Source organism: Magallana gigas, chromosome 7, assembly GCF_963853765.1.
Source record: "Magallana gigas chromosome 7, xbMagGiga1.1, whole genome shotgun sequence".
Lineage (NCBI taxonomy): Eukaryota > Metazoa > Mollusca > Bivalvia > Ostreida > Ostreidae > Magallana > Magallana gigas.
The window spans coordinates 13575889-13589617 of record NC_088859.1 but is presented as its reverse complement, the minus strand read 5'-3'; the positions used below and the strand labels follow the sequence as shown (position 1 = coordinate 13589617).

General features: G+C 35.0%; 1 protein-coding gene across 1 annotated transcript; it reads right to left on the bottom strand.

Moving 5' to 3' along the window:
- Positions 1-4830: 4830 nt before the first annotated feature.
- LOC136270176 (integrase/recombinase xerD homolog) lies at positions 4831-9814 on the bottom strand. The gene is made up of 2 exons (XM_066066903.1): positions 8830-9814; positions 4831-6342 (listed from the first exon to the last, which is right to left on the bottom strand). The coding sequence occupies exons 1-2, from the start codon at positions 9017-9019 to the stop codon at positions 5489-5491; spliced, it is 1044 nt and encodes a 347-aa protein (XP_065922975.1). The 5' UTR covers positions 9020-9814; the 3' UTR covers positions 4831-5488.
- Between the last annotated feature and the right edge of the window lie 3915 nt (positions 9815-13729).

The window sequence follows — 13729 nt, the reverse complement described above, 5'->3', positions numbered from 1 at the left end:
CTTAATGAAGAATAAATAAAACAAAAAAAAACCAGAATGTCGAAAATTTAGTCTTTCGTTAAAATGTGTCGTTAAAAACAAGAATTGCGCTTGTTGACGACCCTCGCTGCATTTAATACACCACCGCTTGACACCATAGTAATGTCTGATGACGTTTACTGAAATGGATCGTGAAAAAATATAAATAAGTGGATGTAAATACTTTTACGCAAATGCATCGTATTGAAACTTTCCACACTGCCAGAAAATATGATTAACAAAACTTACAAGGCATTCACTGCAACCAATGTGTTTTACTTTATAAAATTCTTAATTTTCTCCGAAAAGAAAGGGACCAGTCAGGTTAAAACCATATTGTAAATATGAGAAGGGGAAGGTTTGATTGTTATCATGCAAACTAAAGGGACTGAACCCTCATCCGAAAACCCTCCCCCCGATAAAACTTTGTACCAAGCTTGGTTGGAGATCAGAAAAGTCCACTTGTCCAATTCACCCAGGAGTACATGAGTGATTGGATGATCGTGGAGTTTTTTTTAGACAAAGCCATATTGAAAATTTTGAATTTACCGGATGATAGTAAATACAAAATTTACATGATAACTATATAACTATCTTTGAGAAGAACTCTGTATAAAGTAATAACAAAGTATTCACTTTCTAACACTTAAATATTTGAATTTTTCTTTACTACATGTAAGGTAAAGATTATGACCAAAAATGGTAATTGTTTGACCACACGGCCTACTGTCCTTTACAAAAATTTTGATTTAATATTTGGAATCAAATTTGTACATGACAAATTTGATTCCCAATAATCTAAATTTTTGTAAAGGACACTTCTAAACAGAAACCCAGTGTATAAGCATTGTTAGATATAACCTGTACAGGTCACAAGTAAACTTTTCCAAGTTCTATTTTTCAAATGAATTCTTTAACCTCTCTTTATTTACATGATTATTTTATTTCATCTCATTTCATAACTCTTAAGTCTGAAGGAAACGAAGATTGCTGCATCAACATAATTCCAATTAACACATGTATTTAGCATACGAATCCCGTCCATTCCTTCAAAAGGTTTTCTGGAGATCCGATGGAAAACATTTGCACGTCATTCATGCTAGTATGTCAGCTTCACGGAAATTCATTACATACTGCTATAGTTTTGATTTAATATTGTGTTGCATCGGCAAAAATACATGTATCTATTTATTCTGTTAAAACCTCTCGATGAATTGAAGCATGATAGTCTCTTGTGGGGAAAAATAGCACCAAAGCATATACCATACATGTACATCCATATAACAATGCGAATTGTAATAACAACGCAAAATGTAATAAGACAATATAATTACATTTTTAGTGTTATTACATTTCGCGTCGGGATCAACGCAAAATGTAATAACAATATAGCGTATTTATATATTGATTATATCTTACAAATCAATGTAAGCTGTTCCAATAAAAATAAGTCTCATCAATGATACAATCAAAGTTCCCCTGAATTTCACAGCAAATTGTAGTAATGCAAAATGTAATTAAATTGAAACATGGATTCCAATAAAGCTCAATTTGTGATTATAATGACTCATAATAATGTTGACCATAGATACCAAGAAAATTTCGAAATAAGAGAGAAATAACATCAACGACAAGCAATGAATTATTGAATGTTTCAGATCTTATTGAAAACAATCTTAAACAATCTAACGTCTAAATTACGGTGACTGAATTCATCTTGACTTTGACCGGACACCGGTTTATTATGATATTTGTGAAAACGCAAAACATTTGGGGGATGCACGTGTTGCGTAGCGATATAGATTACTATATCATCAAAATAGCTCGGGCACTCCAATCTTTGCAATCAGCAGTTATTATTAAACTAGAGGTACTGTGAGCAAGCTCACAAAAGACATCCCCGCTAAGAAAAAATCATAACTCAGGTATTTTTTTATTATAGAAAATAAGAGATGCTATGTATTTTACAGTCCATGTTCTACAATGCTAATATGAGTACACAAACCAATTTGTACGCATTCCTTAAATTCCTTTTTATTTGAACTTAACTATCAATGAACGACGTTATTTGCATCCTTATGATAACAAACATGACTGGAATCAAACGATAATCCACATGTCAAGCAGCCATTAAATGTTTTGAAATTTTGGTATACCGGGCTCAATTTTTTTCCGAAAAATTTTTGAACATTTTTTTTTCCAAAAAAAAATATAAAAAAACAAAAAAACATTGGGCAGGCCATTTTCAGAGAGGCGGGCGAGGATGAGAATCTAAAAATTAATTTTATGTGGCCTGACACAAGCAAGCTTTGTGTAAAATTTTAGCTTCTAATCAAGACATGACACAGACAGGTATTAAGCATTTTTAAACGATGACCTTGAACTTGCCCAAATGACCTTATGGTCAAGGTCGTGACACACCTTCATGTCATAAGCGATCTTTGTGTGCAGTGAGAACTTCCAATGTCTCTCGATAAGAAATATATATATGGACCGGACATTTTGCACAGACAGACGGACGGACCGACAGACAGACGGACGGACGGACCGACAGACAGACGGACGGAGCAGGTGATTCCTATATACCCCCCCCCCCCCCAAAAAAAGGGCTTCGTTTGCGGGGGGGGGGGGTACTATAACGATGACTCTTATTTATATTTTCAGATCTTGCTTTACTGAGTTTTAAAATGTCGATTCTTTTTCACTATTCCCTCTAGGAAATATATTTAAAAATGCATTCATAATTACAGTGAACGTTTTTAATGACAAATTGGTACAATGTTACTTTTAATTTTCTTTCGCATAGAAAGGCACAATACATCCTGCATATTCAATATCACAAATATAGTTTATGAAAAAATTACCTTTTTTTCATATCGTGTTGTTACATTTGGCGAAGATACAGAATCACAATGTACATGTGATAATACAAAATGTATTAGTATATAAATAGTGCCTGTTTGCAATATTGGGAGGGTAACAGTTGAAATTGACACCCCGAGAAAACCATTGTCAACCGACGCGAATTGGAGGTTGACAATGGTATTCGAGGGGTTTCAATTTCAACTGTTACCCTCTAAACAGGCAAAATTTATTTTATTATACTAAATGTCTTAATTTCAAAGAAAACTTTACTGATTTTATATAGGAATGACGTGAATTCTACGACGAACCGTACACGCATAGTTTACGCGCAGGTAACAATTCGTTGGGTTACCCGTTACCAAGTGTGTTGCTAACGCTGAGGGTAATAGAACAATTATTAACTGCGTCTAAACCAATCAGATTTCAGTATTCAATATGAAAGTATAATAATTGGAATTTATTACATTTTGTATCAATTTTTAATATCATTTTGCGTTGCAGCACAGATCGCCATTTCCCCTTTCGGAAGAAAACAATCGCCATAGAAAAGAAGAGGGTTTGGGAAACCTTCTCATCCTTTTCTTGATCAGTATCTACCGGTTAGATATTGACGTGCATATCAAATAATGCATGAAATATCAACTAACCTTTATTTTGGAATCGATTCTTATTCTTTATGTATATCTACAAAGCTGAATTTTCAAAGAACTGCATGATGGCCACAGTGTTTTGTTGCCTCTATAATGTTAAGGCCCCACATTGCATCTCTCTATATTTTCTAAATGAGAAACTATCATTTCGTTTTCCACAAGTGGTTTGAATGTTCATAACACACGTTGTGTCACTGATCACCCCCAGTTTTCCAATACGCCAGTTTTATTTTCAAAACGAAAGTAATGAATTGTGTGGTGAAAGTGAGTGTGAAAATTTTCAAAGACGATGAAACTTAAAACATCCATATAGTTGGGCATTAAACTGATAATCCCCATATGTATAAAAGTAAAGCAAAACGTGACAATCTTTCACGACACAGTTAATTCATACAATGCTTCTAGTAAATTATATAAACGCACGTGACACGCTTAAATAAATATTTATCAAAGATAAAACCATTAACGTCTTTAATAATTAAGCCTGAAAAAACCCCCCAATAATTAACTTAAATTCAAAATAAACTTTAACGTAATATAAAAGAGACGAACGGAATTTAGTGAAAATTGACTTATGCGAATACATGCACTATTTTTTTATAGTAGATATATTATTAAGGACCAATGGACCCTTTACAGTTCACTAGACGCAGCGGCGATAACAAAATTGAAGATAACATTTAGAACACATTCACATTAGACAGGGCGTGTTGTTTCGCCGATTGAGCCAGAGCGAATTATTTTATAATGTATGTATAGTTATGACACCTATTGAATATATGAAAGTATCACAAATCATTTCTTTTTAAATGTTTATTAATAGCAGTTTTACCAGAAAAATTAAAAATAAAATGTTTACTTTCACTCTAATGCCCCGGTATGTATTTATTTATATACGTTAAGAATTGTGAATTCTCAATATAGAATTAAATTATTTTCAATATTTTGAAATATGCATGCAACAATCAAAATAACAATTTCAGATGGTGTTATCCGAACCATTAGCTCCAGCTGATAGTGTCGAAGGGTTACCAGTCATAGCGCAGCACTATTTGGAGTGTGGCAATGAAGACTGTGAAAGGAATGCCCAATTTTACTGCAATCCTTGTCACCAACCAATGTGTGAACAATGCAGGGACGAACATCAGAAGAGTCCAAAAACCAAGAACCATGAAGTTGTTCTTTACCGACAACGAAAACGACAACTTCCTAAGGAGATGTGCAGTGATCACCCTTATGTTCTAATTCGTTACACTCAACCGAACATAAATAATTTATAAAATAAATAAACACAGTGTGTAGGTACAGAAGCGCTCTCAAGAGTGCAGTTTATTCGAATAAAGTTATAGACAAATATCTTCAGTTCTCCTCAGTTCTCTACAATAATGAGAAAAATTGTTAATTACAATAAAATGATACACGAAAACAAGTAGGGTGGGTGGGTGGGGGCCACGTCTAACTGCACGAAGAGAGAGCCTTCGAATGGCGCTAAATTCTTTATTCACTTAACACGAGAAGTTGCGCCTCTCTAATTTAAATACCTGTATAACAGGTGAAATACTTATTATAGAAACCAATCAAATCTGGTTTCCGGTATAAATATAAATAAACAAAAACACGTGTTCGATAGACACACGTGTCATCATACCTTTAATAAATACATTTATGTTCTAATTCGTTACACTCAACCGAACATAAATAATTTATAAAATAAATAAACACAGTGTGTAGGTACAGAAGCGCTCTCAAGAGTGCAGTTTCGACAAATAAAGAAAGAGTTATATACCAAGATTTTTGGAAACAGAAAGTTTACTTTTTAAATTTTCGTGAACGTAGCCGTCTTTAGCATTATCACTTTTCCACCGCCCGTGCTTTTTAAAGAGTCTATCACTCACTCCTGAAGTTGCGGCAGCCGTGGCCCCACCCGACCGCAGACTATGCACACCAAACTTTTTTTAGTCTAAACCCAAAGTATTTAATGTAGACAAAACAATTTCTCTAACTCTGGTATATGACAGTGGTGCCTTACATTTCTTGAGTCTATAAATATTGAATTTCTTGCTATAAGACAGTTGTCTGAAAATATATTCATCTGAATTTTCTTCTATACCAGACAAATTCAAATACCTCTCTAGTAGGTTCACAGGACAGTTTTGAGAACTTGTGCGTGAAATATATACACAACTACCCTTGTTTTGAACATCAGTTTTGCTTTTGGGAACAAATAATTTCAAATGTGATTCATGAAAAGTTACATGAGATCTTTGAATATTGACAATTTCAGAAAAACGCAGAAACCCTGCATAACCCAACAAAAAAATGGAACAAGTACGTAAATCGAAAAGCGATGCTTGCTTTCCTCCCAATAAAGACACGATCGAAGACAGAATTTCTGGTGTTATAGGGTCCTTTTTTGTAACGGGTTGACTGGTATCACGTAAACAACCTTCCTTTGTGAACTTCACCAAAGTTGAGTCACATGGGTTTGAAAAACCTGCCAGTTTATGTGCCCAAGCTATAGCATGAACAGCCTCTTCTATTTTGGGAGCAGATTTAAAAGTTTTCGCAATGTAAATCAGATAGAGAGATACATTCACATCTGTTGTTGGTAGATTTTTGACATGAGGTTCAAAAGTCTTGCACCACTTAGAAAATCTGTTAAATGTGTACCTGTATTTTTTGGTTGTATTTTCGGCCCTTGCTTTAAGACAATACGATGGTAGGAGTTCGGCCAACTCTTGGAGCTTTGGGTCTTGTATTCTGGAAAATAGATTACTCCACCTCCCCACCGAAAATATATCTGCAAATCGTATAAAATGAATACATATACATGAATATGTATATCTAAAAACATCAAGTCTAAGTATGCAAAATCATTATATATACCAGGAACATCTTATCAGATGATTCTTACTTTCTGTAAAATAAAACAAATCGTTAATTAATATATTTAATTTTACCAAATCATCTGCAATACTTTCGTACCAGGACCTTTATCAATTTTAACCAATAATTTTATTTTAATATCGTCTGGAGTACCATCGTATCAGGTCCATTCAATAAATACGCCGTCACAAGGAATCTAACATACACATGTATAAAGTATATAAACACTATTGTCGTCTGAAGTACCATAGTACCAGGACCGTAACATTAAATAGCAGTTTTTAAAAAATTCGATCGTCTGCAGTACCTCCGTACCAGGACCTTATCAATAATATATCTAGTGTACCAGGACCTTTCACTGCAGTACACACCTCTGAAATATAAAACAATCAAATCAGTCACATTTTTGTAGCGTCCAGCCGAATAGCTAATACTGATGAATAAAATCTTTCAGAACCAAATATGGAATTTTTATTCATTCCTTGAATAAAAATCTTTGTACTGTCTTCAAACTCGAGTACATCTGATACGTAAACAAACGTTTTCAAGTTATCTTTGAACACATAGGGCCAATAAGGCGCTGAAACCCATTTTGGGACAATCAAAGTCCCTTTAGCATTGCAATTAATTACATATTTAATAGTTTTAATAACTAAAGAAACTGGTGGCACAAGCCAATTATTTTCATTTCTCCAATCTTGTGTGAAACAATTCACAGCCTCTGTGCCAGGATTCCAAAAAACAGAATTAAATCTTTGTAACTTTTTATTATTTGCATTTGCAAATCTGTCGACGGTATGTGGACCCCATTTTGAATCAATAAACTGAAAAAAATCTACAGACACACCCCAATCATCATAGTCTATCAATTTACTAAGATAATCAGCCTTTTCATTATCTTCCCTTGGAATCCATTGAATATTGACTGAGATGTTATGTCGTTTACAGAATTCAAAAATGCTTAATGCCAATTTTTGAAGTTCTAATTTCATGCTACCTGATTCGAATATTTTGACACAATTTTGATTATCTGTAAACCATTTGACAGACTTGCAGCTTAAATTATTTTTAAATGAAAACAAAGCCTGTTCAATTGCTCTCATTTCCCGCCAGGTGGAACTCTTTTGCGCTTCTTGTTCGTTCCACATCAGGTGAAATTTCGATTCGTCTACCCCAACCGTGCAGGCCGCCGCTGCAACGTTACTAGCATCTGAATAAACAATAATACATTCTGGACCAGTATCTGCAAGCTTTCTAATGTTATAATTACGTACGTTTTGTAACCAAAATCGCAATTCTCTAATTGTCTTTTCCTGAAATTTGAGATTAAGTCTTGAATCCCAAGATTTCCTTAAAACAATCTCCATGTAAGAAAATCTGGTCATTAATCTGCATATGTTTCCTAAAACAGAATGTAAAGACATGGTCTTTCCTGCAACCTTTGCCAGACATCTTGCTGAAACATGAGGTAACATATCGATAAATCTAGATAATGTCTCTTCCACATCTTTTATTCTTCTTTCTGGAATGGAAATATTAAATTCTATAGAATTCCAAATTATGCCAAGCCATTCAATTTCTTGCACTGGACTGAAAACAGATTTCTTATGGTTAATAAATAAACCGGCCTGTTCCAGGGATTTTTGTATGAAATCTGAAATACTTTGACATTCCTCAAACGTCTGAGCCATAACTAAACCATCGTCTAAATACAGAACAATTCTGATGTTACATGCTCTCCAGTATCTAACCATAGATCTAAGACACTTAGTAAATACAAATGGTGCGCTCGATAGACCAAAAGGTAGTACCGTAAAACAATAATATTTTTCTTTCCATTGAAAACCTAAAAATGTTTGGCATTCTTTGCTAATATCAATGTGATGATATCCGGATTTCAAATCGAACTTAACTAAAAAACAATTTTTATTGAAATATTGTAAAGCCGTTTTGTAATCTTCAAATTTAATCTTTTCTTTCTTTATATAGTTGTTTAAAACACTTGGATCTAAAATTAGACGCTTCTTTTCCCTGTTCTCAGCTACACTCAAAGGACTGACAACAAAAGGCTTGAACGGAACCTGTACAACGCAACCTGATTCCAGCAATTCACCAATGCTATCTGAAACAAAATCAGAATTAGATTCAGCGGACTTGTTATTCTTTAGAAATATCTTGGGGGGATTTTGTTCAAAATTGATATGATACCCGTGCTCAATAATACGCAAGATTTGATCATAAGTACCTATTCTTTTCCAGAAATTAAAATTCTTTGACAAGCTTTTCTTTATTCCTTGATTGGTTTCTGAACCACTAAAATTCATTTCATCAAAAAATTGAATATGTTCTTTCATTAAGATATCATTATCATTACATTGATCAAACATGTCAAAACTGAGTAAATACTTATCATCAACTTCATTTTGAGGAGGAGGGCGCAGTGCTGCCGAACTGAGAGGGGCATCTTGATTTCCAGTGTCCCGTTTGGAAACATTTGTAGCAGACGTCACTTGGTTGCGGTGTGCGCCTGCTAGCTGCACGAAAGGGCTGAAGGAATGGGTTTGCTGTCTGTAGGACGTTGTTCTGCTGTTGCAGACCATAAGAAGGCAGCTGAGCAGGAGAACCAGCCGCAGCTGTTTGTGCAGGTTTGAGATAAGGAGAGAACCGGGACTTCTTCCCGTTTCGTCTGTTTGAGCGCCCTGTTTTCTGCACTGCGGATTCGTTTCTCGTCGTCCGAGTTTTCAGCCACATCGTTGAGTTGGTACTCCTGTACCGTTTTCCACCCAGCTGGTGACCCATCTGCAATTCTTATATGCTTTTGTCTTGTGTTAATTTTCTCTCTCAAACGTTTAACAGTATCTTTATCGTTGGAAGACAAATCTTTTAACTTATCAAGTTCTTCAATACACTCTTCGTTGAATATGTATTGCACTCTGTTACCTTCGAACTTGAGCTTTCCGGCGATGTTATCTTTCAGCTTTTTCTTGAGCAACTGTGCAGAGTTTGTGCTGTCTTCCTGTAATTTTTCAGCTAACTGTTGAAATTGAGAATTTATTGTTGATGTCAGCAGTTTCACGGCATCAGTCAAAGCGAAAGAATTGTTTGTAGTTTCTCCTGGGGTTATGATAACTTCTTCGAGCATCTCTTCGTCGCTTTTATCTGCCATGAGGAAGCTAACCAAAACACGTCTAACTGCACGAAGAGAGAGCCTTCGAATGGCGCTAAATTCTTTATTCACTTAACACGAGAAGTCGCGCCTCTCTAATTTAAATACCTGTATAACAGGTGAAATACTTATTATAGAAACCAATCAAATTTGGTTTCCGGTATAAATATAAATAAACAAAAACACGTGTTCGATAGACACACGTGTCATCATACCTTTAATAAATACATGAATAAAGATATAGACGTTCTGTGCGAGGATTGTCAAGTTCCACCGTGTTCCAAATGCGCATTAAAAGACCATCGAAAACATTCACTGATTGATTTAGAGAATTTTTATTCAGAGAGATCTATTCTCTGCAATGATGAGATCTATAAAATCAATCAGCATTTTCTCCCAACTTCTCAAGATATACAAAGAGATGTATTAAAAGATATCAAAAGTATAAAAGCAACAATGGATAAAATACGAAAATCCATGAAGGCTGAAGCGGAAACTTTCAAAAGTGTGGTGGACACAGTGATGTCTGAAAATATAGAACAAGCCAACAGAATGGAAGAATTACTAATGGAAGAGCTTCAGAGCCAAGACAACACATACAAAGATTACATCTCTTATCTTGGACACCTTGTCAAAGGGTTCTATCGCTTCCTGGTCTTTTCTAAACTTCATAACAATCCAATCATTTTTTCCCCTCATGACAATTTAAAAGTACGACCCATTCCAGAGACCACGAAGCCAGTCCCTCCAGTAATTACTGCTGGTCAATACAGTAAGGAGGATGTTGCCAAACTACTGGGAAGAGCAATTGTTCCTGATGCTAAACCAGAGTACAGAAAAATAAAATCCATGAAGACTGACTCTACAGATTTGAAACAATAGAGAAAATGAAGAAACAAGAAAGAGAGAAATCTGATGCGAAACAACCACTGTCTCTGTCTTCTTCTGTCACCAAGGTCAGGGAGTACAGAGTGATGTGTGCTGGTAGTGTACGTCAAATAACACTAGGTAAACCAGACAGACTTTGGATTATTGATGATAGAGGTCTTCTTGAATCAATTTTTAATACTACGCAGGTGGTAATACTAGCCAAATTTGCATCGGAAGCGTCCATTACAGCCATACAAGACGGGGATATGATTTATACAGACGGAGACAACAAAGTCATCAATAGGATAACACCGGATTTTACAATCACTGAATTCATTAAAACAGGCGACTGGGTACCACTCAGTATACACTCCTCCCACATCAACGGGGACATACTGGTGGGGATGAGGCATGCAAATGAGGGTAAAGTAACCAGGTACAACAAGGCAGGGAAAGAAATACAGAACATACAGAGGAGATACAACGTTCGAAATAGTATGTACATTGATCCACACAACATCACAGAAAACATTAACGATGATATCTGTACATCAGACTGGACGAGAGGAGCCGTAGTGGTGGTAAATAAATCAGGCAAACACAGGTTTTCCTACACAAAGCGCAAGTCAAGGTTTAGTCCACATGCTATTTGCACTGATGTCCTTGGCCATATCCTGGTATGCGATCGTTACACTAGAACGGTTTTTGTTCTGAATGAGGGTGGCCAGTTCTTGTGTCAACTACTCACTAGACAATATGGAATAGAAGATGCTGTTGGTTTGTTTGTGGATGATGAGAACAGTCTTCATGTTACACAATATAATACTAACAATGTGAAAGTGTACAAGTATCTACAGTGACCATTCTTTCTTTCATCGGAAAAGTGCATACTCCTAACTTCATTGAAATCAAACTAAGATGTGAAATTGAATCATGCATGTATATATTTTTTTCAATTTCAGGATTAATATCAAATTGACTTAGACACACGTAAAACCTAGTACGTGGATAAATGCGTCCTTGTATTTTTAGTAGAGGTTAATTTTTTTGCCTTCACCAAGCAACCAACGTTTTAATAAGGGTATGAAAACACATCGCTGCCTTTCGAGTTTCTTGACATTCTCAGAACTTGCATGACAACAAACACCACACCTGGATCACGTCCGGCATGTTCTCTCGGGGACAACTGGACTGTGTTCAAGATCGTACCTGCTACCCTCGATGCTAGGTTAGACATGTATGTTCTATTGAACGCACCCTATGAACTAATTACTAAAGCTAAGCTAACAACTCGTTCAAGATCATAGCGGCTACGGAAAACTATATTAAAGTAGCTACTACGATCTTGACAAACGCAACCTTGTACTTGTGCGGCTACCCGTTTGGGGTTTTTCGTGCGTTGATTACTTGGCAATCACGCTTAAGCCGCTCTCATCTTCGAAAAACTTACTCAATGGCAACCAATGACATGGATTCGTTCAAAAACGGTCGAAGTCGTAATGAAATTATCACAGACTCGATGAATCTTCAGTTATCTTGACTTCAAAACTCTGAATGAAACTTCACATTTTTATTCCTTATTTGCAATCTAAACTAAATATTAATATTTTTTAAATTACATGCTCTGTAAATAAAACATTTGGTTACCTAAGTCATTATTGTTAATTGTCTTACAGGTATACAAATGTATATGCCGTTTATAATGGCATTTTTTGTGTTAAAAACCAGATCCACATTTTGTCAGTATGAGATGATTTTAATTGGCAACAATTTTGGGCAGAAACAAGCCAGTTAAAAAAAGAATTACATTCTTTTCCTCTAATGTACAAAATGGCCGCATGCCCCCCTTAAACATGATGTTTCTAACACGTGTCAATCGCTGAAAGTGGTCTCCAATATAGATAATTTTAAAACGTTCTCTTTCAAACTGTTTATTTTTTTTTTCCTCTCCGTTATTCCACTGCCAACGGACCGACCACGTTTTCGCGTCGACATCTTGTGTACGTTCTAAAATTAGCTTGTCACATCACGTGCTTATGAATATGTCAAATTTGGGCGTTGACTGACCGACCCGGTCAGTAAATAAATTAATTAGATTTGATATTTTATAAATTTTGCAGAGAGTTTATATTTTTTGTATGTAAATGGAAAAATGCAACAATTTCTTTCTTTTAAAATTTTCATTCATATTTCAAAACTATGATGTGATTTTAAAACTATAATGTATTTTAGATTTCCAGAATTCACCTCAGCGATCTAAAATTTAAAAAGTGCCTTAATACCATCTGAAGCATATTAGTATTACTGTCGCCGGGTATAAGGAAAACATCCTAGTTTTCCCTGTGACAGTTTGTCGTATTTTTAAAAACTACACATTCTTTAACCAACAAGTTGGGCGATTAACTTTATAACGAAAACTGGAATTCTTTGTCACTATCTTGGTGAATTTCTTGTGGAGCTCGACACATTAAGTGTCGCGGACCCAGTTGTTGCTATAGGTACATAAAATTTCACATTTCAGTATACAAATATGATATGGACGCAATAGAAACATTTTTTTATCATATTTGTAAAATGGATACAAAAACGAAGCAGTTTCTCATACTATATAATCACAAAATACATCGACAAACACAAATTAACATTAGGATCGAAGTCATGAATACTTTAATAAATTATTATTTTTTTTGCCCTAAATTATTTCAGAGCAAATTTTCTGTCTTTGTTACGTTTATGGTGCACAAAGCCCTATTTATGGACAAATGTTAAAACCAATAACAAAGACATGGTCCTTTAAAACTACAAATCCTTATGTTTTCATGTCTTTTGCTAAAAGCATGGCACATTGAGAGTGTCACAATCTAAATGTTTATTAATTTACTGTATTCAGCTAACACTGGAGCTTTGCTAAAACAGGATCAAAATTGAATTTCACTGTCAGCGAGCAAAAGCTCTGTGTTTGGTATTTGTTATTTCTACACGTAAAATAAAATACAAATCATAAATGTTGATGAGTTTAGTTCTCTCTTTTTTACTTTGATATCAATCTGTCAACAACATATGACAATGAAAAATATTTCTCAAAATGGCCAAGTTTGGATGTATTTTAGTCAGGTGCAATTTTGGCAAATTCATTTGCTCACTACTTTTAAAAATAAAAAATGTTGACTATGACTGACCATCTTCAATAGCCAAGTGTTTTCGGTCCACTCTGCTCCCCACGTTTGTGAGGATAGGTGTGGATTAGAAACCCTTGACTTGGGAAGATGATGAC